Source organism: Sinocyclocheilus rhinocerous, unplaced genomic scaffold, assembly GCF_001515625.1.
Source record: "Sinocyclocheilus rhinocerous isolate Xijiao unplaced genomic scaffold, SAMN03320098_v1.1 scaffold889, whole genome shotgun sequence".
NCBI lineage: Eukaryota > Metazoa > Chordata > Actinopteri > Cypriniformes > Cyprinidae > Sinocyclocheilus > Sinocyclocheilus rhinocerous.
The window spans coordinates 1,140,259-1,163,589 of NW_015638024.1; the positions used below are offsets into that span (position 1 = coordinate 1,140,259).

The window sequence follows — 23,331 nt, forward strand, 5'->3', positions numbered from 1 at the left end:
CCATAGATATGGCGTTCACATAAAAGTTATTTCACTTTGCACTTAAATAAAGTTAAACATGTATGTAATTAGATTTATTAGTGAAATTCCAGGCGCAACAGCAAGTGCGTGAGCTTGACGGTGTCAGGAGGGTCAGAAATAGCCAAGCTGAAAGATCTCTAAAATAATTTCATTCTTTTCGGTGTTTGAGAAAAATATATGTGTTATGGAGACTATAGATTTTGTCAATATAAATAGCTTATATGTAATTTGAATAAGGAGTTTTCGGAAATGGCGAACGGAGACTGTGGGCTTGTTTGGGCGGCTTAATTCAGAAAAAAAGAAAGGAACCTTGCCACGCGGCTAAATACAGCCTAATTAATGTTTTTTTCTGTTATTGTACGCAGCCACATATGGGCTATTGATGAGTAGGCTACCGCTGTTTTATGTGTGTTCTTGAATGATGATCCTATAACTCCAGCCTCCAGAATTTATACAGAACCAAGTGAACTGTTCCTATGCAAATTAACCAAGACAATTGAGCACTGCAGCGCATCGTAGGATTGTAGGATTTTGATTAATAGCCGTGTCTGGAATTCTCATTGGTAAAATGAAACCAGGAGCATGTGAAATTAATTGTACCAAATCACTAAGAAAAGTAGGCTATATTTTCCTCTATATTCCAGGCAGGGTATCAGTAGGCTAATTTTCTCCACTTTCGTCCAGCCAGACTAAACTATTAGGCCTGTAAAATAATAGGCTTAGTATTAAAAAAATGTCTCAATTATTTCCTGCGCTGTTCGATGATCATCTGACAAGCTTTTTAACAGCTAGTCATTGGTGTTCTAATTTTTGTATTAAATTATGGACTTAATGAAAATCCCACCATGTCCCGTCTCGTTTTTTGTAGGTACAGCCATATGTTATGAAACTGATCAACTGAGCAAACTGTGATTTGTTCGTGATTCCGTTGCATTCATCTATAAAATTACATAAAAGTAACGAGTTGAGCGTGTTTTTGATAAAATGTGTGTCCGTTAGAAGAGCGACATATCGTATGGTACGAGAGCATATGTCTGTAAGGGTTAGAGACTACAGACAGTGACTCAATGACAGAACAAGATCACTGAAAGCAACAAAGTATTTAAAAAATACTTTTAAGAAAAAAATAATTTACAATAAAATATTTTAAATGAATAGTCAAGACTTTAATCAGACCAGACAGTTCCTCAAATTATTTATCAATCATTTCTTTGGTTCTGCAGTAGCAAAACGTCATGTATCCGGATTGTGAAGGCTATAGGTTGATGCTGATTGATGATATCAATAACTTTGTCCAGAAGTTGCAAAATACGCTGTTTTTTTTTACTGGAGTACATTACTTGGCCTACTTTACACGGTAACATTGATTAGGCCACATCAATAACACATATTTTGTAAATGCTAAGCAATGCAGTAGCTAACTAGTGTGGGCCAATATTAAAAAATGTAGGCTAGTCCGTATGATAATATATGAAACAAAGTTTAATAACACTGTTTGAATGCACAACTTAATGATCTGCATTATAAGCCTTATGTAGGTCTAATGTAATATTATTTGTTAATTTTATTATTAAAATTAATCATAATGTTTTAGCATACTGTTTATTTCAAGATCTAGGCTAATAGGCCTACTTTCTTGAGGCAAGAAATCAGGCAAGGGTCCTAGGCGTTAAATATGTTGGACCCTCAGGAAAAATTGAGGGAAAAAAAGATGTATTTTCTAAAAAGCCCAATTCCAAAGTTATCAGCAGAATAAGATCATTTTAGCATTTTGCAAATACTGTGGTGCAAAATGAACAGGCCTACACATTCATCAAACTGCAAATCGTTTACTTCAGACATTTCTTAACCAGTAACCATAACCAGTGTCTTTGATTAAAAGGATCTTTCTGTGAAAATAAATAACCTCACTTCGAAAATATTGTGTTACCACATATTTACTTTTACTGCGTAAACACGCCAAAAGAAGTTTAATGCGCGGTGTGATGGGGCTCAGTTAGGCCATAAACAATTCTGCATAAAACACAGCCCGCATTCGATGAGCCTCAGAGATATGGGGCAAGAATCTGACACAACATGAAACGAAAAACAGCAACGAGGAATTTTACATTATTCATGGGTATTATTATTATTATTATGGTTGACTTTGCTGCTGTCATTTGTGTCTTCTGTGGTGCCATGTTTAAGAAAAAACGTCACATTGCCACAAGTCTTCGAAAAAATTACTTTTTAATTTTTTTTTTTTAGAATATTTATGAAATACCAATTAAATGAAAAGCGTAAAAAGCACAATATATGCCGATAAAAAAGTCCATGATACTACAGCCTTCAATGCTGAGAGAAAGACCATTCACTACTAACCACCGCTCAGGTCCCTGGAAAAAGTTCACTATGACTTTTCGAGGCCCGCAAAAGTTGGCTTAATCAAACAAACAGACAAAACATATGTAGTATAAAATCAGGCCAAGTGGTTAGGTCTGTATAAGTGCCAACATAAAGGCATCGGTGCACAATGATCCAAAGAGGCCAATTATAGGTCCGTCTGTGTCCCGGAGACAAACGTATCCGCACGGATCGGGGTGTTCTCATTTATTCCTCTTGGTTTGCATCAGAAAGTGAAGAAGCACCGCCGTCGGATAAGCGGTCCGCTTCTCGTATCCTCTCCTGCTCCGACAGCTGTTCGCTGGTGGGGATGGAGTTCTTTTTTGGACGGCCCTTGGGTTTGGTCGGAGATTCTAGCCCACCTCCTTGCAGCACCTTCAAAGCAACAACGGTAGCCTACACATAAGTTTACATTTTCACAGGTATGTCAGTTGAATCATAATTTCTATGCTTACTATTAGAACTTACGATTTTTTTCCATTTCATTCTTCTGTTTTGATACCATGTTTTGACTTGAAGCTGACTCAGGCCTAGAGACTCCGCCAGGTCTATTCTGTAAAAGAGAATGTTGTCCACTAAGCCATTTCTTAGACAACACAAATATGTTCTTTGCATGTAAACTGTAGGTCCATAATTATGCTCATAACAAAAAAATACAGTTGGGTAAAAAGTGAAACACTGACATTGGTTTAAATACGTTAAATAATTGACATTAAAAGCGTGTTTACCTGTCAGGAGTTGAGAGATACTTTTGTTTCTCAAATCGTTTTTCCAAGCCCATCAGCTGTAGTTCGGTAAACACAGTCCTACTCCTTCTTCCTTTCTTAGTCTTGCTTACTGAATCAGCTCCAGGGTCGAGTTTACCCCGAAGATGGAGGTCAAGCGGGAGATGATGGGATGAAGAGCCCATCTGCAGACCCGCAGCTCCGGACAGAAGCGCAGAGCCCAACGGCGCCCCGAGCGAGCAGGACAGTGGAGACACTGGAAACTTAAGGATACTGGTCTGGTCTGCTTTCAGGACTGGAATTGAAACAATTGTATGTGTGTGTGTTAGTCATGATAATCTAGTCGGAACTACAGCTTGGTGATAGTGACATTTTCATGTCAGTTAGGGGGAAAAAAAGAGTTTGGATGGATCCGTAATGGTTCATCATGGTGAAAATGGATTTTATGTGCAACTTTATATAAGCTTATAAAATAATATCAGTTACATAATATAACAGTTTTCCTGATCAATCTAGCTGTTAGCTACAGTTGAATTATATACTTTTGAATCCATAAGAATTTTTACGAAAGATACTATAAATCTTCGATAAACAGACTGATTATTTAAATGGAAATCTTAGATTAATTTTTGCTTACATCTATCCATCCATAACGGGTGGTATCATTTAAAAATTGAGTCTTATTTTTCATACATGAATATTTGTACGTCAACCTCGAAATTAGCTGCATTATGCTTCCTCCGTGTAAAAATGTTTTAATTACAACATCTTTATTTCCAAACGTTTAACTCATCACAATAATTTTAGACTTCTCTACTCGATTTTTGCAGTTTCAACTGAATTTTCTTCATCTGTAATTAAATTCAAAGATGTTGAAAAGTGCAATAAATGTATCAATGCAATCTGTAACTTTGGCACCACTATTATTTATTTTACAATTTAAGGCGGCAAATGAAACACTTTTTTATTGTCATGAATTGATTTTTTTTCTAGCACGGGCTGGTAAGAACTTTCTTTCCCGGAGCATCAATAGAAAAGCAAGACATGCACGCAGTGGGGCCTGAACTGAACGTGCATTTGCAATTTTTATAAGCTTGCTCGGTCCATTGCATTGCATATATTTCGATCTGAGATATCTGATTTGTTTTGTGTGTGGTCCACAGAGACAATGTGGAGTCTTTTCTCTTTGAGTAGGCAAATCGAGAGGTTGTGCAATTTGAATGTCCCTGTTTTAAGAGAAGGTTAAGATTAAGGGATTGCCCATGCCGGATCTCAAAATATCGTCTGACTGAAAGGTCACGGTACTTACCTAAGTGGTTGTGGTATGGTCTGGCGGACAAAAGGGCATGTACTCCAAATTTGAGAAGGTCTCCAGTGGGACTTGATATCTTGTGATTCGGATGGTCTGTAAGAATCTCTTCAATCATGAAACTCCTGTACCTGTGAGACCTTTGGTCTGGATGGACATCCGGGGGGTAGTAGTGCGCCCCAATCTCCAAAGGATGTTGCATTATTATAGTTTTAATGTAGCAAATGTTCTCCGAACCTCCTGGAAGCTTGTAGAAACCTTGAGGTCACATTGAGGATTCAGATGTCCTTGTGAGGCACCGAGGCATAAACGTCCATTCAGATTTTTAGATGCGATGATCATTTAAAAAAACATCCTTACGTTTGTGGAGAACTTTTGAAATACGTAAAGAAGACTTTGACTGAAGCTCGACCTTTGAACGCTCAAAATACGAGTGAAATTGTTTGCTTTTCTTTTGAGGAGTTCCGAAATGTGTGGCCCCGTCCACGCAGCTGGAGTGAGAAGTCTGATCCGCCCAGTAAGGGCAGCCTGTTTCTGTTCTTACCGCACCAACCCGAGCTCTGAATCAGGAACATAGACATCTGAGTTTAAGGAGGTCTAGCACAACGCCACACCTCCTCCTCAGCATGCTTGGACACCCTCTGTAAATAAAGGGAAAACTCATAGTCAAAACATTGAACTTGTCGTGCTCCTTTTTAAATGTCTTCGATCATTTGAATACGTTTACTTTTAAAGCGGGTCAGTAATGCTTTTTGGTCGTATCTGTTATATTATCCTAAAATACAAAAAAGCCGTTCATATAAAAATGATTTGAATACACTTTTTCTATGAAGATGCTTCCATTTCTGAACTTGAAGACTTTTTGTAGGTCTTATACATCTAGGTCTACATGTGTTTTTTTGCAGTTGATTTCTACAAGATTTCTCTTTTCGAAGTTTATTTGTTGCTGCTTAATCGCATATCTTTCACCAACGTTCTTGTGTACAGTCTATAAGCTTAACAAAGAAATAAGTTGTATAATTAAATTACATTAGAGACACATTATTTTATTCCATTTAAACTTGCAAAAAATAAATAAACGAAAGTCTTGGCAAAATGAAACTGAATAAATCCTCTCGAAACAAAGATATGAGCTTATCATAGAATGGCACATCACCTTTTAAGCAATAAGGCCTTTCATGGTTATTAATAAATATCTATTACATTTTATATTAAATTCAAACTTAAGAGATTAGGGTCTTTAAAAACACGTCAGCAAAAATGTCTTGCGAGAATTTAAAGAACTTGTAAATATTTCGCTGGTATATTATTTGCGCTGATGCAACGCACTTTAAATATTAATAGGCTATATATATATATATATATAGGCCTAATGTAGTTCAAAAAGAAAAAAAGGTTTTAACTGTCCTTTTTAAGTGCAGTATATAGGCACACAGTTTAACATTTTGCTTGTGATAATTTATAGCCTAACGGAAACATAGAAACGTAGAAAACATAGAAAACGTTTCTTCACGTCTTATTTTGCGCTTTTATAATTCGATGATAAATAAAAAACAACTGTGAATAATTTATAGCAGTGGTTCTCAATTCCAATCCTGGGGTACCACTGCTCTGCACATTTTGTATGTCTCTCTTATTTAACGCACCTGATTCAGATCATCAGCTCGTTATGAAGGGAGATCCATGAACTGAACCGAGGGCGTCAGATAAGAGAGCAGTGTTACCCCAGGACTGGAATTGACAACTACTAATTTATAGGATATTCACCATCGTTATGAAATTCTTGTGAATTTCAGTTCACATAGACGACAAGTAGGCTAGCATTTTCCCCCTGAAAATACCCTGAATCCATTTAACATGGTGAAGTGTTGCAATGAAAATAGGCCTACTGTTTGAGGTGGTATATGTTTAGGCATGTTCATCAGAAACAAGGCAAATGATTACATCTTTTTTTATTTTTGTTTATTAATTTTTTTTATTTTATGTAATCCCGATTCATATTGAAAATTTCATAAATAATACAAATATCTTTAATTGTAAAGAGACACTGCATGTCAGCGGTAAAGTCACACCTTCGGACATAGAATAGACCACTGAGAATTACATGTTTACTGTCTTTTGACAGAAAGGAGGTTTTAAAGTATAGTAATGTTAGCTTATGGCGCGTCGTCGATTTTAACATTAACGCCATATACAGCATGCATATTTTCTTTTTCGTTCTTTTCTTTATCTTCTTTCTTCTTTAACATAGGCTACTCGATTTAACTTTGTCTCATCATGCGAAATCATATTATTTTATTTTCATAAAGTGCGTACCTGGATGTTCAGTATTATAATTACTATTGTAACGTTTTGTTGTGTGATTATTATTATTATTATTATTATTTTAAATATTGAATTTACCTATTTGCACGTTACAGAGATAAAGATAATGTCAGGGACATTTCTGTAAAGACATTTTCTTAAAAAGAAAGAAAGAAAGAAAGAAAGAAAGAAATCGTTATACACATTCAACCCCTTCTCAGTATTTACCTAAGATAATATTCTACATAGTAGGCAAGGTGGCCTCTTGTGGGAGCGCTTCTGTATTTCAACCACTAGGCGACATCATGTGAATACTGGATTGCAAAGAATCAGTGCATAGGCTATATATGAGCAGATCTAATTATCGATCTATTAAAAAAAAATTATTTTTTTAGGTTTTTTATTTAAGGCCAGTTTAGGTCAGTCTTCCACTAGCTGCATGTGTGCATTGCATTCACTGTTCAGATAAAATGTCGTTTTAAACTGCATAATTAACCAGTGGGGTTATAGCCATTTGCCATGCAGTATTGTGGGACCACTTCAGCAAAAGCTTAGTGTGTTAATCTACTGTGTGCTTAACCATGTGCTCCACCAAGCTTCTTACAAGACACCCCTGGTCAGTCTAGACTCTAGAGCATCATAAACCTCCATCTAAATTGATCAGGCATCAGAACAGGAACAGAGCATTTTAGAATTTTGAAATGTTTAAAACTCACCAATTCATTAGCAAATGTGTGGCACAAACCTTAATTATTAGAGGCCATATTGAATTTAAAGCAGTCTTTACAAATAAACAACATTACAACCCATTGAATTGACTGTACTTCTATCACTTACAGCCTAAATAAGGTCTATTGACTATGTGAACACCTTTTACTAAAGGTCAGATGTTCTTGCTTCGATTGAAACACAGGATGCTATTGGATCCTTCTCAAATCATGTGGGATAATATGCGTTAATTAGGTTTTACACAAATTGTTCACACAGCTCGAGTGCTGGTGACATTAAAGCAAATAATAGCAAATACTAAAACATTTTGAAATTAAAATTTTCACTTCAAATTTGTGCTTCTTATAAATGAATATTCTTATAATTTATAGTAAAAATATCTAATTAGAAAATGTTTAAATATATATATATATTATTTTATTATATATTACAGTCGTCTTGATTATTATACATAAGCTAATGGCAATGACGTTTGCATTCGTGACTACCTTATGAAATATGATTTCATCATTTGCGATGGCAGTGATATCTATTTGTAAGTACTTCAGTTCATTATTTCAAGAAGATGAAGGACATGCTTAAGGTGAGTCGATAACACTCAAATGTGCTGTTCCTCGAGTGTTCAACTTCAGTCCCATTTCCTCCCATGAGCTCATCGGTCTTCAGCCGCGCTTTACAGCCCTCGTTTGATCACATGACCACGGATCGGCCAATAACAAGCCTTATCTGTTTCCTCCAACCTGTTACAGTATAACATCCCCTTGAGCAGGGAAACTGTCTGTTGTTGATTCATGCTTTTGCATTTCACCATGATCCTAATGGAAACAATGGTCTGTAGCTAACAAAAACCGGATATAGGGACCGAGGTATGTAACAATCGGACACATGAGCCCTAATGTTAGCCTTTGCTTTTAGCACAGTAGCATTAAAGGTTAGCTATCTGAGAGGTGCACCGCAAAAGATTAACCATACAGTCAATTAGTTAATCTAGTGTTCTGCTCTTTAAACTATTTTATTGTGTATTTGCGTCTCGGTTTGTTTCGAAATGGTGTATATAAGGAGAATAATCTCTATACAGGAACGCTAGATCTACAGAGCAAAAGGTAAAACAAGCTGCATTGTCCTTCTGGTGAGCTTTAATGCATGTTACACATGCATTCATTTCTGGAATGAAAGCAGTTAACACAGATGAGATACTGGAAATTTGTATTATAATCTTATGTTTAGTCTTTTGAAAGCATGCTGTTATAGAGTTTGATTCCTCATAATAACAATGATATACTTGTATGTATAGGATGACTTTATCATCCAGTGTGCAGAATAGTATATTGTTTAACTGACAATTTCCCCCATGTTTATCTTGTTATTATAATGTGGTTCAAGCTTAACTTGTAAACATAAAAAAATCTATAATTTGTCTATATTATATATCTTTTATAGACAAATATAGACAGATCCTTGTTTGAAACAGTCTGAAGGATAGTTTGAACCCTAAAGATTTTTTATATATAGATATGTTACTGTAATAAAAAAAAAAGTTATTACAAACCCGAGCAAGAGAGAAGGCTGTTGGTCTGTACCATTTTTGTTGGATGTACTAAAATCTATAATTTATTGGTTGCTTGTATATGTGTTACTCTAGTGGTATAGTTTTTATTTGGCAAGTTTGCGTTCCCAGATTCAAATCAATTTTTTCAAACATTTTATTAAACATTTTAAGCTGCACTGTATTATCATACACTTTGTACAACGCAACGACAACAATATATTATGTATGTATTTATTTTTGAATGTTGCATATAAAATGTACTTCACTCCGTAATCAGGGAAGCAGTACATTACAAAAACAAATTTCTCCTCTTGACCTTGAGCTGGATTTCATGATGCAGTTTAGTCTGGATGTCTTATGTTGATGTAAATAAACTCTTAGCTGAATGTTTCCCATGATAGATATCTGCATAGATCTGTAGCTGCAGAAACATCACGTGTACTTGGTGGTTTCTAAAGAAGAGGGCATGTGAAGGGTCATACACTGAGCCAGCAACAACAGCAAGATTTCTCTAAACGCTTCAGTGAGTGCTATGATTGGCTGAGGTAACACTGTATCTGAAAGGCCATGTAAGCCTAACTAAACACATTCACTAAGACATTTAAGCTGTCATTTACAGTATGCTGAGAGGTTGTGGCTTAACATTACAATAAGGGACATGCTGAATAAACTACAGCCTTTAACTCTAATGATAATTTCATGGTTTATTACATAAACAACTGCCATTTTTTCATCAAAATAGTAACTAGTGGTAACAGAAACCAGTCAGTAGTTTGGTTAATAATTAATGCATAATAATAATTGTGCAATTTTAGCAAAAACACTAGTCTGATATAAAGTATGTATACAGTCCTTTTCGTAACTCTGTTGGTTTTGAAAACGCTTTGAAAAATCAGTTCAAAGTTTAGATGAAAGTGATCAGCGCCCTTTGATTAAATCCAGTGGGCAGCGTTCAAGGATTCACCCAAGCTCAGACTCCAACAGCTTTTGTAAGGGCGACAGCTGGAATATTGTTTGCAAGCATGTTCATAATGTTAATTTATCAAAATACATTATTACGATTATAAACACTTGAACTGCAGGACTAAACTAGGAATAAATTAAGGAACTAAAATGATCTTAATATATAAGACTCAAGACTGACTTGAAAGCACCTGAGATATAAGGTGTCTCTTTTATATTGAAGTGTTGATCAGGATTAGGAAAAATCCATTCCTAATCAGATGAATAGCACACACTGATTGACTCGTGTCAGGTTGAGGTTTTGGGTGGCTCAGGTGGGGATTCACTTTGTCTCTGTTGGATCAGTGTGTAAGGAGAAGTGTACGTTACAATGACTCATAATGCCACTCTGTTGTCATGCGTCTTCTCATTTTACAGTGTGAATTAATCATAGCGTATCAAATGACTGCTAACATCATCCTGAATGTGCCAAAGATCACTACAGAAACCCAACGCAAATAGTCATTACTTAAAGCAGTACTATTCTAATCCACTTTCGATTTTTAAAGATCAATAAATTAACTTGATGGAAATGTTCATCAAGACTAAATTTGAATGTTGGCTTGATAAGTCCTTGTTCGAAACAGGATCATTTGAAGTCTATATATTTTTATATATAAATGATTGTAAAAAAAAAAAAAAAAAAGATTGGTCGGTACCATTTTTGTTGGATGTACTAAAATTAAAATGAATGAAATCTATGTATACTTATTTAAAAAAAAACGTATAAAACATGACAAAAACAACAAAATTACTTAATCTAAAGTTAAAAGGAAATTAAAACAAAAAAACTAATTCAAAAAATTTATTAATATCTCGACTCGAGACATTTTTTTCTTTTTTTTTCAGAGTAGCATTAAGAGCTCTAGGAAGAATTTTTTAATTGAATTTTATAGAATATAGATTTTGGATCATCAACTACAAGAGAACTTTTATTGCAAGTTAGACAAGGTATAGGAGTAAGTCAGAACAGGCTGTAGGTCGTTGCAGAGTTCATTCAGGGTTTCCGCTGGTCTTTAAAAAGACTTAAATTTAGTTGTATCAGATTTAAGGCCATAAAAAGTCTTAAATGGTACAAGAAAGTCTTAATTATGATTTCAAGAGGTCTGGAATTTGTGGATGGAAAGACAAGAATTGCGATATGGCTTAATGCGATGATTAAACTTTCAAAGTCAGGTGCTGCTCTGCTGTGTGTACTGTGGTTACCGGGGAAACCCCTATATTTCTGCAGTTCTGAAAGCGCCACCTGCTGGCAGAGAATGAATTTGCATTTTCAATCAGCCCTTCTGGTGTTTTTGTTCAGACAAATGTGAAAATCAACCCATGTTTTTACGCTGTAAACACGCAGAGTTGTAAATGTGAACTGGTGGATTGACAAGCAGATAATGCATTATAAAAATCTAAACAATTAATAACAAATATATTTATAGGTTATTTAATTAATATAATAATTGATACTTTTGACACATCCATTTTCTTGAAAATGGTTTAAAGGCTGAAATGTGAAGTTTATCATTTTATAAAACGTTTTGTTTTTGTGAAAACCTGTATCTGAACGGTAAATCATACTTTTTACAGTCATTTTACAGTTTAATATGTTACCATAGACATTGCCCTACCCCACTCATATGGTATTAATTTGATCTGTGCAGGTCTTTTAAAAGTCTTAAATTTGAGCTTAAAAATCCTGCAGATACCCTGTCATTGAATATAACTCCTCTTAGTGCTTTCAAACTATACATTTAGAAAGTGTGATTAGGAATAAACTCCCAATTTTGCACAATAACAGTATTATACCATTCTCAGACCAAAGTAATTTATCATGCAAGATATTAATAAGCAGGAATGTGAAAATCCAGAAGTAATAGCTCTGTTTTAGAGCATGACCGTTACAGCCATTGCTGCTCCAACCTGTGATTAAAGTAATGGCTATTACAGTCACAATAGTAATGTGAGTAGTCACCGCTGACACTTGATATGCAGTGGAGTGTAGGGTTAAACTGACACATTGAAGTTTCCATAGCTTCTCTGTACATACTAGTATAGAATAGAAAAAAACCCTCACTTAGTTCACACAACAACAAAAGACTGGAAATCTGTAGTCCTCTCATTCATTTATAAGGTTAATTCCTGTAAAAAATCTTGATGATTTGATTTTTTAAAATATATATATATATGGAAAACAACAGCATTGTTGGTTTCCTAAAGAGTCAAGATCACCTTTAAATATGTAAAGTTCTTTATTTTACACTCTGTTCTTATCTAGAGCTTTTGGAGGGAAGAGGTTGTAACCTCTTTTCTCATTATATATGCCACTTGCAGCGACGCTAGATCCAATGTGTGACACAACACCACACTTAGTACATTTTCCTCCCAGGAGGGAAAACTCCCCAGCAACCAGCCTTACAACTTCCACATTTATGTTGTGTCCTGACTGTTTACCCTGCCATTGTTTTGTGTCGGAAGCTTTGACACCATGTTTGCTTCCACCTTTCAGTGTCGGCCATGGCAGCAGGCGTCAGTTTGTTGAGTGACCTGCCCTACTCCACCAGCAGTTCAGCTAACAGCAGAGAGTCCAGCACTGACATGGAGCCAGGTAATACCCTGCTGTTTCTCTACCTGTGGCTGGGGCATATTTTAAATGCTTAATGCACAGTCTGTAATTGAAAATAATTAAGGTTCTGATCTAAGATTCTGATATGCAAGGACTGAACAGACATAAATATTTAACAGCCTTTTGTTTATAAATTAATGACAATTTAATTTTTTATCAATTTCTAATTTTATAAAAAAATATTTTTTAAAGAAATTAATACTTTTATTTAGCACAGACATATTAAATTATTCAAAAGTGATTGTAAAGACATTTATAATGTTACAGAATATTTCTATTTCAAATATATGCTGTTGAACTTTGTTCATCAAAGAAATATCATGGTTTTCAGAAAAATATTAAGCAGCACAACATCAATAATAATAATAAATGTTTCTTGAGCACCAAATTAGCATATTAGAAAGATTTCTGAAGAATCATGTGACACTGAATACTGAAGTAATGGCCGCTGAAAATTCAGCTTTGCATCATAGGAATAAATTACATTTTAAAATATATTAAAATAGAGAACAGTTATTCTAAATTGTTATAATATTTTACAATATCACTGTTTTTCTTTCTGTATTTTTTATTAAATGAATGCAGCCTTGGTGAGCATGAGAGACTTCTTTCAAAAACATAAAAATGGCACTGTGGAAGGGTTAAACCCGAAAACGTTTTGGCTGCACAATTAATCGAATTTCTAATTGTGATTACAATTGCGGATGCCACAATTACATAATCGTTTAAAGGCACAATTACAAAAAAAGAGTCCACTTACATTATTCTGCATGCTTAAGATGTGTTTTTTCTTTCTACAAGTTATGTTAAGGTTTTTTCCCCCCCATTGTTTTCATTTTAGTTTTAGTATAACATAATACCATGCATATTTTTACTTTTTTTTTTTAAGAAGAAGAAACCAAACCAATATATAGTTGACATTTGAGGCTTAATGCTATAGAAAACAAACTTTTTTCCGGAAGAGTGTTTGTTTATTTTCATATAAAAATATGCCATGCAGTTGCTTCAAACAATGATATAAAGCTATTCAAAACATCATCCAATGAAAATTGTGATAATCGTATAATCACAATTACAGTTTCAAGGGAATGATCGACAATTATGATTTTTTGTCATAATCGTGCAGACCTACTTTGATGTATATTTTGCCTTGTATAATAAGTTGATACAAGCTTTTTGGATTTTATCATTCTTTGACGGTAGTATACAAAAATATTTTTTTGTAAACTACCATCTTTCCATGAAGGGTAATTAAATGGCTACATTAACTTATCTAGACTGGTGCAGACATTGTAAAGTCTTTTGTCATATTTTTTCCCAATATATTTTAAATGACTCATTCCATCTCGATTAGCCACTCTACAGGTGCATCTCAATAAATTAGAATGTCGTGGAAAAGTGCATTTATTTCAGTAATTCAACTCAAATTGTGAAACTCGTGTATTAAATAAATTCAATGCACACAGACTGAAGTAGTTTAAGTCTTTGGTTCTTTTAATTGTGATGATTTTGGCTCACATTTAACAAAAACAATTAAAAGAACCAAAGACTTAAACTACTTCAGTCTGTGTGCATTGAATTTATTTAATACACGAGTTTCACAATTTGAGTTGAATTACTGAAATAAATGAACTTTTCCACGACATTCTAATTTATTGAGATGCACCTGTAAGTACAGAGATAATGTATCTCCTTTTAATTTCCTCTGATTTCAAGTGGGTTAGGTGTGAAAGAACACTAATGGCCATAAGCCCATAAGAAACTACTTTTCTTTTATGTAGTATTCAGTTTTTATGCTCCGAGTTACATAGAATCTTTGTATTCAGCGCAGCAGATGGAGTACATTAGTTGAAAAGGTGTAATTCAAGCCTCATTTTGTTGAAATGCATGCAGGGTTATGCGACCGGAGCATTTCCATAAAACACATCACCCTGTTTCTCTTCCACCTGAGACAGCACACACACAAGCTTCTGCACAGCCTCCCACTGACTTCGAACTTGGTCACCATGGAGACCCCCTTCAAGTGCAACTGATGAACCGATTGGATTGGATTGGTCTCTCATGCCTCTTTTGTGCAGCGCAGTGATTGTGTAGCGATGATTCACTGCTCTGGGGTCAGCGCTTAGTTTGTTCAGGCTGTGCTAAATGTAGTGTCATCGGTACTTTAGACGGGAGACATGCAGAGATGGGCTTCTTCTTCCCTGGTCGATGAGATCTTCATGGGTTTTCGAAAGACGCGCAGGCACTCAGTTTCAGAGACCTTGCTGAAGAGGCGGCGTAGCTCAGCCATGCAAGTTCTGACTTCCTCTTCTCAAAGGGTCATTGTGGCGCTTAGCATGTCCAAGGCACAGACTGACATCACAGACTGTGGATGTAATATGTCATGTTTAAGTTGGAGCTAATTAGTCTGATGACTAAATTTGGAAATCAAATTGTTCTTCATCTATCTCTCTAGTAAATGTCAGAGTACCCACTGCAAAGTACACTAAAGTGGGCGAGACTTTGAGGCATGTCATCCCAGGACATATGCAGTGCTCCATAGCGTGTGGTGGTCGAGCGTGCAAATACGAAAACCCCTCTCGCTGGAGCGACAAAGAACAAGCCATCAAAGGACTATACTCCTCCTGGTAAGCTGTCTTCTTGCTCTCTGATCGAACGAAACAGACTAAATGTGCATTGTTTGAAATGAACATGCCAAAATATTTTGTACTAGTCCTAAACAATTCGAAACTCAGATATATTGTTAGTCGAAGGCAACAAAAATTTTACACTATTAATTTAATTTAATTGAATCCATTACATTTTATTTTTTTATTATATTTTTTCATAAAAATAGCCTTTGATACTGATATGACAAAAACAAAGAAACAAATTTTATAAAATAAATCTATTATATTATAAAAAATATAATATTATAAAAATATTATCAAAGAAAAATTATTATTATTATTATTATTATTATTATTTTTTTTTAATTTCCTTTGATACTGATAAGGTAAACAAACAAACAAATAAACCTTAGTTAATTTATTTTATTTTCCATCCAATCTCTAAACTGCTTGTCAATCCTGGGCGACGATTTTATTTTATTATTTATTTATTATTTCCTTTATTTTATTTTCTATGAATAATGTAATATTGCCTTTGATACTATGACAATAAAAAAAATGCTCGCTTGCATATTAACCATTTGCTTTTCTTTTTGTTCTTATTTTGTAATATTTGTATTAATGTTATGGAGTCAGATATTTTGTTGATATCTAATTTATACTCTTTTTACAGGATAACTGATAACCTGTTAGCCATGGCAAGACCTTCAACTGAAACCATTGAAAAATTCAACGTCATCGAACAGTTTCATGAGTATGTTGTACTCAGCGGCAAGCTACCAATAACTGATTCCCAAGATGGACCACAGACTGCTTTGCTAATGCTTAATCTTCCTTCCTTCTAGGTGTGGCTTAAAGACAGTAATTAACCTGCAGCGTCCAGGGGAACACGCCAGCTGCGGCAGCACTCTGGAGTCAGAGAGCGGTTTCACCTATCGCCCAGAGGTTTTCATGGAGGCAGGGAGTGAGTAACTCACACATGCACACAAACATCATACACCTCTTTCTTTCTCAGTGGTCGGGGGAATCAGGCTGGGATAAATCCTGACTATTATCACATTAAATTGTCAATGTGTTAGTCAAGCTAAAGAACCTTTTATGCAATATTTGCTTTCTATGCATGAAGTGATTGTGCTTGCAGGAGTTTTAGGCTTCGGGGGATTGGCAGCCTTTAACAAGATCTCCTGAGAGTGGTGCTGTGCTTATAGACAGCACCTTCTGGGAAACTATGTAAGGCACAATTTCCGAAGAGCGCTGCATGTCGAAACATGCATGAAGCGTCTCTCAAATTAAAGAAGAGTCAGCACTGATGAGAGATCCTATGTGTGTTTTATAATTTATGTTCCCAGTTATCCAGAAAGGACAGAATATGGTTTTACATAAAAATAGACAACATGTAGAGGTGTTTCTTCAACTATGGGATTATTTGGCCCTGTTTTTTGTAATCTATAATGAAAAATTCCACTACAGTGTCATTTCCACCACATCACAAATTATGCTCTGTGTTTAGCAGTCTGGGATTGAAATGACGGTGGTGGAAATGACATTTTTCATCATTTAAAAATAAAATATCTCCTTTGTTTTGCTAAGATTATTTTCCTAGCTAGCATTTAATGTAACCTAAATAAAATGTTTAAATTAAAATTACAGCTTGTAAATTGGAAATGACACACAGCAAAAATATAAGTTTACACGTGATACTCTAATAGTCTTCTTGGAAAACAAGTGCACTAACTTCAGAAAAAAACCAGCTTTGGGACATGTGACATTTTTTAAACAATTATTAAGTACACAAATATATAAATGACATAATTTTCACACAAATATTGAAATGGTTTATTTTACTTTGATTATCATTGTTTTGAACATGTAATAAGTCATGTTTATGATGAATATTAATAGTTTAAGGTTGAAAGTCTGGGTTTTGGACTAGGGTAAGATAATAAATCTAAAAATGAAGCAACATAAACATGCTAAAAGCAAATAGATAGCAAAAAACGTATGCTGTCTGAACTGAATTTCTTGAATAACATTTTTTAGAGACTTTTTTTTTCATCTTAAGAGACATACATTTGACTTTTTCCAGTTTATTTTTACAACTTCGGGTGGAAGGACTACGGCGTGGCATCCTTGACTACTATCCTTGACATGGTGAAGGTGATGTCATTTGCCATGCAAGAGGGAAAAATGGCTGTCCACTGCCATGCTGGACTTGGCAGAACAGGTAAGTATCTTGATTCTCTTGAAAGTTTTGCTGTGATAAATTAAGAATTTCAGTAGATAACTGCAATAGATTTGTTTCAATCCTTATACATTTATCTGATTATTAACTACCCTTAATGCACATTCGTCCTCTCTTAGGTGTCTTAATAGCATGCTTCTTAGTATTCACATCCCGGATGAGTGCAGATCAGGCCATTTTGTTCGTTAGAGCTAAACGTCCAAATTCCATCCAGACTCGTGGCCAACTGTTGTGTGTGCGAGAGTTCGCCCAGTTCCTTGTGCCTCTGCGGAGTGTATTCTCGTGTGCCGAGCCCAAAGCTCACATGGTCACATTGTCTCAGTACCTGACTCGTCAGCGGCACCTGCTGCATGGCTATGAAGCACGTCTCATGAAGAACGTGCCAAAAATCGTACACCTGGTCTGCAGGTTCCTCCTGGACATAGCAGAGGACCGGCAAACGGTGGAAGAGGAGGTGTTGGACATCCCAGACCTCACAGAGGAAGTGGAGAAGACAGTCTCGCTGCAAGCCCTTCAGCAGTTAGGGAAAGAGATGAGGGGGAAAGGGATTCCCATATCCTCACCTCGCTCTCCCGACCAACCCAGCTTGCTTCTTAAAGAAACCCAGTGTGATCCACCTCATGACCGGCCTCTCTGTAGCGACCAGGAGTTCGATGTGCTTTGGAGATGGCCGACGGTAGACAATACCTACAAGTCTCAGCTCATCTGGAGGAAATGTCTTAGCTATAGTGACTCAGCCTTGAACAAACTGGACCCCAGGGTGCAGGTACTACAAAGTCCCCAGAATGCTCTTGGCAGCAAATCTGGGTTAAACTTTACCGAAGTTTATGTGTCGCAGAGCAGATTATCTACACAAACCCCTGACCTTCTGACATCCGAAATCAACAACAGTCCCAAACATGGCTCTTCAACTGGTTCCTGTAGCTCCCTGGTCCAATCCAAAAAAGTTGAAGGCCAAGTATCCTGCTCTCCTGTCTCCGTAAAACGGGCACCACTGAAGGAGACAAAGCGCAGCATGTCCTATGGCTTTCTAGGGAGGACCAGTGACAGCATGTTTTCAACACGTCAAGTTGGCAAAAGTCACCTCAGCCCTAATGAAAACACAACCTATGGTGACATACAACAGTTGACAGATGTTCCTATTTTAACGCTTCAAAGTGAACTCTCACCTGAGACTCGTCATCTGTTTGTGGCCAAAGCTCTTACGATGGACATTGATGGAGAAGACCTCAGGAGCACAGTCTCAACGTGGCAGGTAGGGAGCAATATTAGCAATATTTTCAGAAGAATTGAGTCTCAGAACTTCAATTCCATATCCTGTTCTTCTATAACACAACCTCAGATATTCACTCGGTAACTTTCAGTTGTTTCTGCAATTGCTGTTGCCCCTCAGACAGAGCTGAACTCCCGTGAAGGTGCATGGGAAAGGCTGTGCACCGAGAGAGATCCTGTGGTGCTCTCCATGCTCATGTGGTCTTGGCTAGAACAACTAAAGGAGCCAGTCATCACAAAAGAGGATGTTGAGACTTTGGCTGGAAACAGATTCAATCCCCAACATGCTCTGAATTCACTCGACAAGGTATCAAGCCACATGAAAAAGTGTTTTTAGAGCAGTGGTTCTCCACTTTTTTGACTCCAAGACCTCCAAGATAATATTTGAAAGCCCTCCTATGTAAGCTGATTTGTACCTATGCTGTACTTCTTTTTGCATGTTGATTCATTTTCATTTAAAGTTTTAAAAATTTATAATTTGCATTATATCCAACCTTATTCTCTTCCATACAGTACACTCAGAGAAAGCAATATATACTGTATAGCAAATCTCAACTGCCTGATTTTGTTGTCGTGAAATGTAAAAACTATATTACCGTCCAGCTCTTTATATAAAGTTGGTATGCTCAACTTTATCCGTACACATACAGTATACTCGCGTAGTTCATTTATAGTCACTATATATACACTATATAGCATACCTCAACTACTTGATTGCTTGTATAATCACAAAATGTAAACTGTATTATCGCCCAGTTCTAATCTGCGAAATGCAACTATAAGGTTTGAAGATATTAAGATATTATAAACATTAGCATCATGATTTTCTATAAAGCTGTTTTGAAAGAATGTGAAGAGTGAAAAAAGAAATGAAAATTCTCCCTATTTTCTAAATGCATGTTATAAATCTTGTGAACAATATAATTTGTGCATATGTTTTTTTTCTTTCATTGTTCAAAATTCCATAACTGGACCTTGTGATGAAAGTGTCAGACTTTTTTCTGGTGACTCAGGTTCATATGCCAATTTTGAGTGCATCGCTTTCATCTCAAATTCCAATGAACAACCATTTGATAGAACCAAGTCCCCATCCTACATTTTCGATAATCTGTTTCACCCGGATGTATTTTAAAATACTGAAAACAAAGGATCTGTTGCTACTTCCATTTCATCATGACTAAGATTAATATAATTAAATTCAATTACTATTAAGACTTACCGGAGCTTCTCTGGAAGTTTGCAGACGCCCCCTGGTTGAGAACCACTCCTTTAGAGTATATTTTATTACAAATGTGCCTTTTTCACCATCTAAATGGATTATGTGTACACTGAAACATCTGTGTGTGTTTTTATGTTGTTTAGGGACAAAAACAAACCCTTCTGTGTATTCTTGACTGCGCTGCTCATTTGCTTCAAATACCAGAAGAGGTTGAGAATGCCTTTTTTGAACGCACAATCAAAACATTTACTTGGGTAAGTCATGGCCACAAAACATTTTCACAAGAGACTACTGGTGGAAATTGAAGATGTTTTTTTTTTTCACCAAGTAAGGTTTGATACTTTTTAGATTATTTATCCTAATTATGTGATTCTAATCTTTGTCTAATCTAGATTTCCTCAGATTCAGAGAACGGGCAGTTAAGCTATAAGACTCTAAAAGACGTCATGATCCCTGTCCTCAATGATCTGAGAACAAAAGCAATGGAGGAGCTTGAGCTGACCTGCCACTGCTCCCATGTACACTAATCAAGAGGGTGAGAAACTGAAATCTGGCGTCTGCACTGTGATTTTAAAGAAAAAAATCAAACAAACACAGAGACACAAACTTACAGATTTACAGTGGCCACGATTGCTCATTCAAAAATTTTTTTACATTGAACAATAAGTACTGCCATACATGTGTGTGCCACAAGGTTATGTTAGGCTATTTTTCTAATTTGTTTTTCTTAATAGTTTATTTTTGATACACAATATTTATTAGCTAACTTAAGTATGTCGTGTTTATTTTTTATGGTTTTGTTTGACTCTAACGAACTGAGGATTCTCATGAAAATATGTGTTTTGTCATATAATACTGCTTGAATAGAGAGATAATTGTAGATGTACCACAATATTTATTGAACCAACTAATATCACTGTGCAACATCTCATTTTATGATACAATTATTAATGCTTTTATCGAATGAAGCAAATTGCCAGATTTGCTGATTCTTGCCTTTGCAATTTGTATTTAAGGTTTCAAAAAGGTTTGTATTTAAGGTATAATAGAGGACAACTGAATGCTTTCATTCATAATGTAATGCAGTTTACATTAGGATTAGCTCAGTGTGGCCTTGATCACAATTTTGAAAAATAAATTGAGAATGTATCGATACAATTCCTGCTAAAATGAAGCAAAATACTGCCTCGTAGACAGGCTTTTGCAGGATGCTCTTTACCTTTTATTGGCATTATTTATTACTAAGCTGCTTCTTTAACATAAAAAGTGGAAGAAATATGTACAAATGTGTTTGTCGTTGTGCTTTAGTACTAGATAACACTGTGGTGTTGAAACTGACCTCATTTGTCAACTAAAATGTTATCATTGTCTTTTTAAGTAAATATCATGTAGCCAGCAGAATACATGTTTATTCATTCATGTCCGTGGAAGAATTGTAAGATGTTTTCATGTCCAAATCCTAAAGACAGATTATTGTGGGTTTTTCCAAAGCACTGCTTATTTTTTATTTATTAGATTTTCATTCAAGTCTATAAAATTAACATTCCAAATGTTACCTTTGGCACACTGTCTTATTAACATATTAATTCAACTTTGCCTCCATTAAGCAAGTTTCTTTATTAAACTTCTAAATAAATCATATTTATTTGCATGTGTGTGGATCATAATTTCATGAAAGAAAACATCAATTAGACTGAGGTCATCCGGGTCAGCTAATGCTGCAAATAATAATTCTGATTGTGTAGTTTTTGAAGTGTTGCCCAGCAGCTAACTCCAGTTTTTGAATAAGGCAAGATAACACATTAAGTTTTAGAAGTGCTTAGCATGTTTGAAAAGCAGGACACTCTTTATAAGACTCTGTCTTGTCCTGTGTGTCTGGATCTTTTCATTCGGCCTGTTCTGGAGCTGCTCTGCAGCTGTAATTATTGCCAGAAGTGCATCAAACAAACTCAAGTTGCGTAAAAGGGCGCCCTTTTCCCTGCCTCATGTCCCGCTAGGTCACAAAGTAATTTTCCATGCGTAAATCCACCAGAGTGTGATAAATGGTGTTTTATATTCTAATTGAAAGGTATGCCAAATATGAAGATGAATCTGAATTTAGGAATGTGTTTTGTACATTTGAGATTTTCAGAGTGCTGCTGTTTCTGTGAAGACGTTTATCTCTTGTTTATTTTGTTTTAGGCTGACCCTATCTTTATCCTTTTACAGAAAATAAAAAATATTTGAATGCCTTGTCTTTAGATGATGTATGTAGCATCTGGGGTGAATATAAGTGGAGAGTGTGAACCAACAGCATTTGTTCTCAGCATTTTTACTGGTGATTCATAGATCAAGACATGTGCCAGGTGTAAAACAGAGGTAAATACTATTTAAAATATGTTCAAAATACAGAGATCCTCTTATAGTTAATACAGCTATAGATGTTGAATGGTTATATACACGATATATACCCCCCTTTAAAAAAATCACATTTTGTTGCTATGCAGCCTGAAATGAAGACGGACACAGTTTTTGTTTTATCCAGCTGTATGTACTCAGAGCAACTTATAACATCCAAGTGAAAGATATAACACCAACATGTCAGAAAAAAAAATAGAATCACCGAGTTGGAAATCGATATGTAAACTCACAGGTGTAGCTAATCACCTTCTCAATGGCACACAAAGCCATTTGACTTTCTACTGTGATCAGCTGCAGTGTTCATTTTGATTAGCTCAGCATGAAAAGAGTTTTCCTGGAGCATTTCAGTCCTTGGTAGTGCAACTGAAGCAAACAATCAACTATGGGTGGCAAGGCACTGTCAAAAGGATAAAGTTGTGAACAGGCACAAGTAAGGAGATGGATACAAAAAAAAAATCAAAGGCTTTATCAATGCCAAGAAACACAGTGAAGTCTGTTATTAAGAAGTGGAAGGTATTTGGTACAACACAGACCCTCCCTGGTTCAGGGCATCACTCCAAACTGGATGCAAGAGCCAGTAGGAAAAGAAATACCGTCAAATTCTTGAGGAAAATCTGCGGCCCTCTGCCAGAAAGTTGTCAATGGGAATTTTTATCTTCCAACATGACAATGACCCCAAAGCACAGAGCAAAACTGAGCACACAGTAGTTGAAGGAGAAAAAGGAGAATGTCCTTGCATGGCCTAGTCAGAGCCCAGACTTAAACCCCATTGAAAATCTGTGGAAGACTGCAGTCCACAAACGCTCACCATCAAATTTAACTAAACTTGAGCAGTTCTGCGTAGAAGAGTGGGCAAATATTGCAAAGTCTAGATGTGCAAAGTTAGTAGAGACAAATCCCAACAGACTAAAGGCTGTAATTAAAGCAAAAGGTGGTTCAACAAAATACTGACAC

General features: G+C 35.8%; 2 protein-coding genes across 6 annotated transcripts; one reads left to right on the forward strand and one right to left on the reverse strand.

Annotated features, from left to right (window-relative positions):
* Nucleotides 1–2,319: 2,319 nt before the first annotated feature.
* On the reverse strand, nucleotides 2,320–7,536 carry LOC107749430 (homeobox protein BarH-like 1). Of its 2 annotated transcripts, none has more exons than XM_016564583.1 (5): nucleotides 7,458–7,536; nucleotides 4,438–5,078; nucleotides 3,132–3,423; nucleotides 2,872–2,956; nucleotides 2,320–2,778 (listed from the first exon to the last, which is right to left on the reverse strand). In XM_016564583.1, the coding sequence occupies exons 2-5, from the start codon at nucleotides 4,637–4,639 to the stop codon at nucleotides 2,611–2,613; spliced, it is 747 nt and encodes a 248-aa protein (XP_016420069.1). In that variant the 5' UTR covers nucleotides 4,640–5,078; nucleotides 7,458–7,536; the 3' UTR covers nucleotides 2,320–2,610. The 2 variants fall into 2 exon arrangements, with proteins under 2 accessions (XP_016420069.1, XP_016420068.1); XM_016564582.1 differs by lacking the exon at nucleotides 7,458–7,536 and adding an exon at nucleotides 6,970–7,004.
* LOC107749429 (protein tyrosine phosphatase domain-containing protein 1) lies at nucleotides 6,157–21,573 on the forward strand. 4 transcript variants are annotated; one of them, XM_016564579.1, is made up of 10 exons: nucleotides 6,157–6,297; nucleotides 12,519–12,617; nucleotides 15,091–15,262; nucleotides 15,918–15,998; nucleotides 16,090–16,208; nucleotides 17,331–17,468; nucleotides 17,606–18,741; nucleotides 18,880–19,065; nucleotides 20,121–20,231; nucleotides 20,370–21,573. In XM_016564579.1, the coding sequence occupies exons 2-10, from the start codon at nucleotides 12,527–12,529 to the stop codon at nucleotides 20,502–20,504; spliced, it is 2,169 nt and encodes a 722-aa protein (XP_016420065.1). In that variant the 5' UTR covers nucleotides 6,157–6,297; nucleotides 12,519–12,526; the 3' UTR covers nucleotides 20,505–21,573. The 4 variants fall into 4 exon arrangements, with proteins under 4 accessions (XP_016420065.1, XP_016420066.1, XP_016420063.1 ...); XM_016564580.1 differs by having other exon boundaries at nucleotides 6,288–6,334; XM_016564577.1 differs by lacking the exon at nucleotides 6,157–6,297 and adding an exon at nucleotides 6,312–6,369.
* Nucleotides 21,574–23,331: the final 1,758 nt, after the last annotated feature.

Coding starts and splice junctions, on each gene's coding strand:
- LOC107749430 (XM_016564583.1), bottom strand. CDS start 4,639: ATGCAACATCCTTTGGAGATTGGGGCGCACTACTACCCCCCGGATGTC. Junction 2,957..3,131: donor TATCTCTCAACTCCTGACAG/GTAAACACGCTT, acceptor TCTCTTTTACAG/AATAGACCTGGCGGAGTCTC. Junction 2,779..2,871: donor GAATGAAATGGAAAAAAATC/GTAAGTTCTAAT, acceptor GTTGCTTTGAAG/GTGCTGCAAGGAGGTGGGCT.
- LOC107749429 (XM_016564577.1), top strand. CDS start 6,342: ATGTTTAGGCATGTTCATCAGAAACAAG. Junction 6,370..12,518: donor GCATGTTCATCAGAAACAAG/GCAAATGATTAC, acceptor TCCACCTTTCAG/TGTCGGCCATGGCAGCAGGC. Junction 19,066..20,120: donor CTCTGAATTCACTCGACAAG/GTATCAAGCCAC, acceptor TATGTTGTTTAG/GGACAAAAACAAACCCTTCT.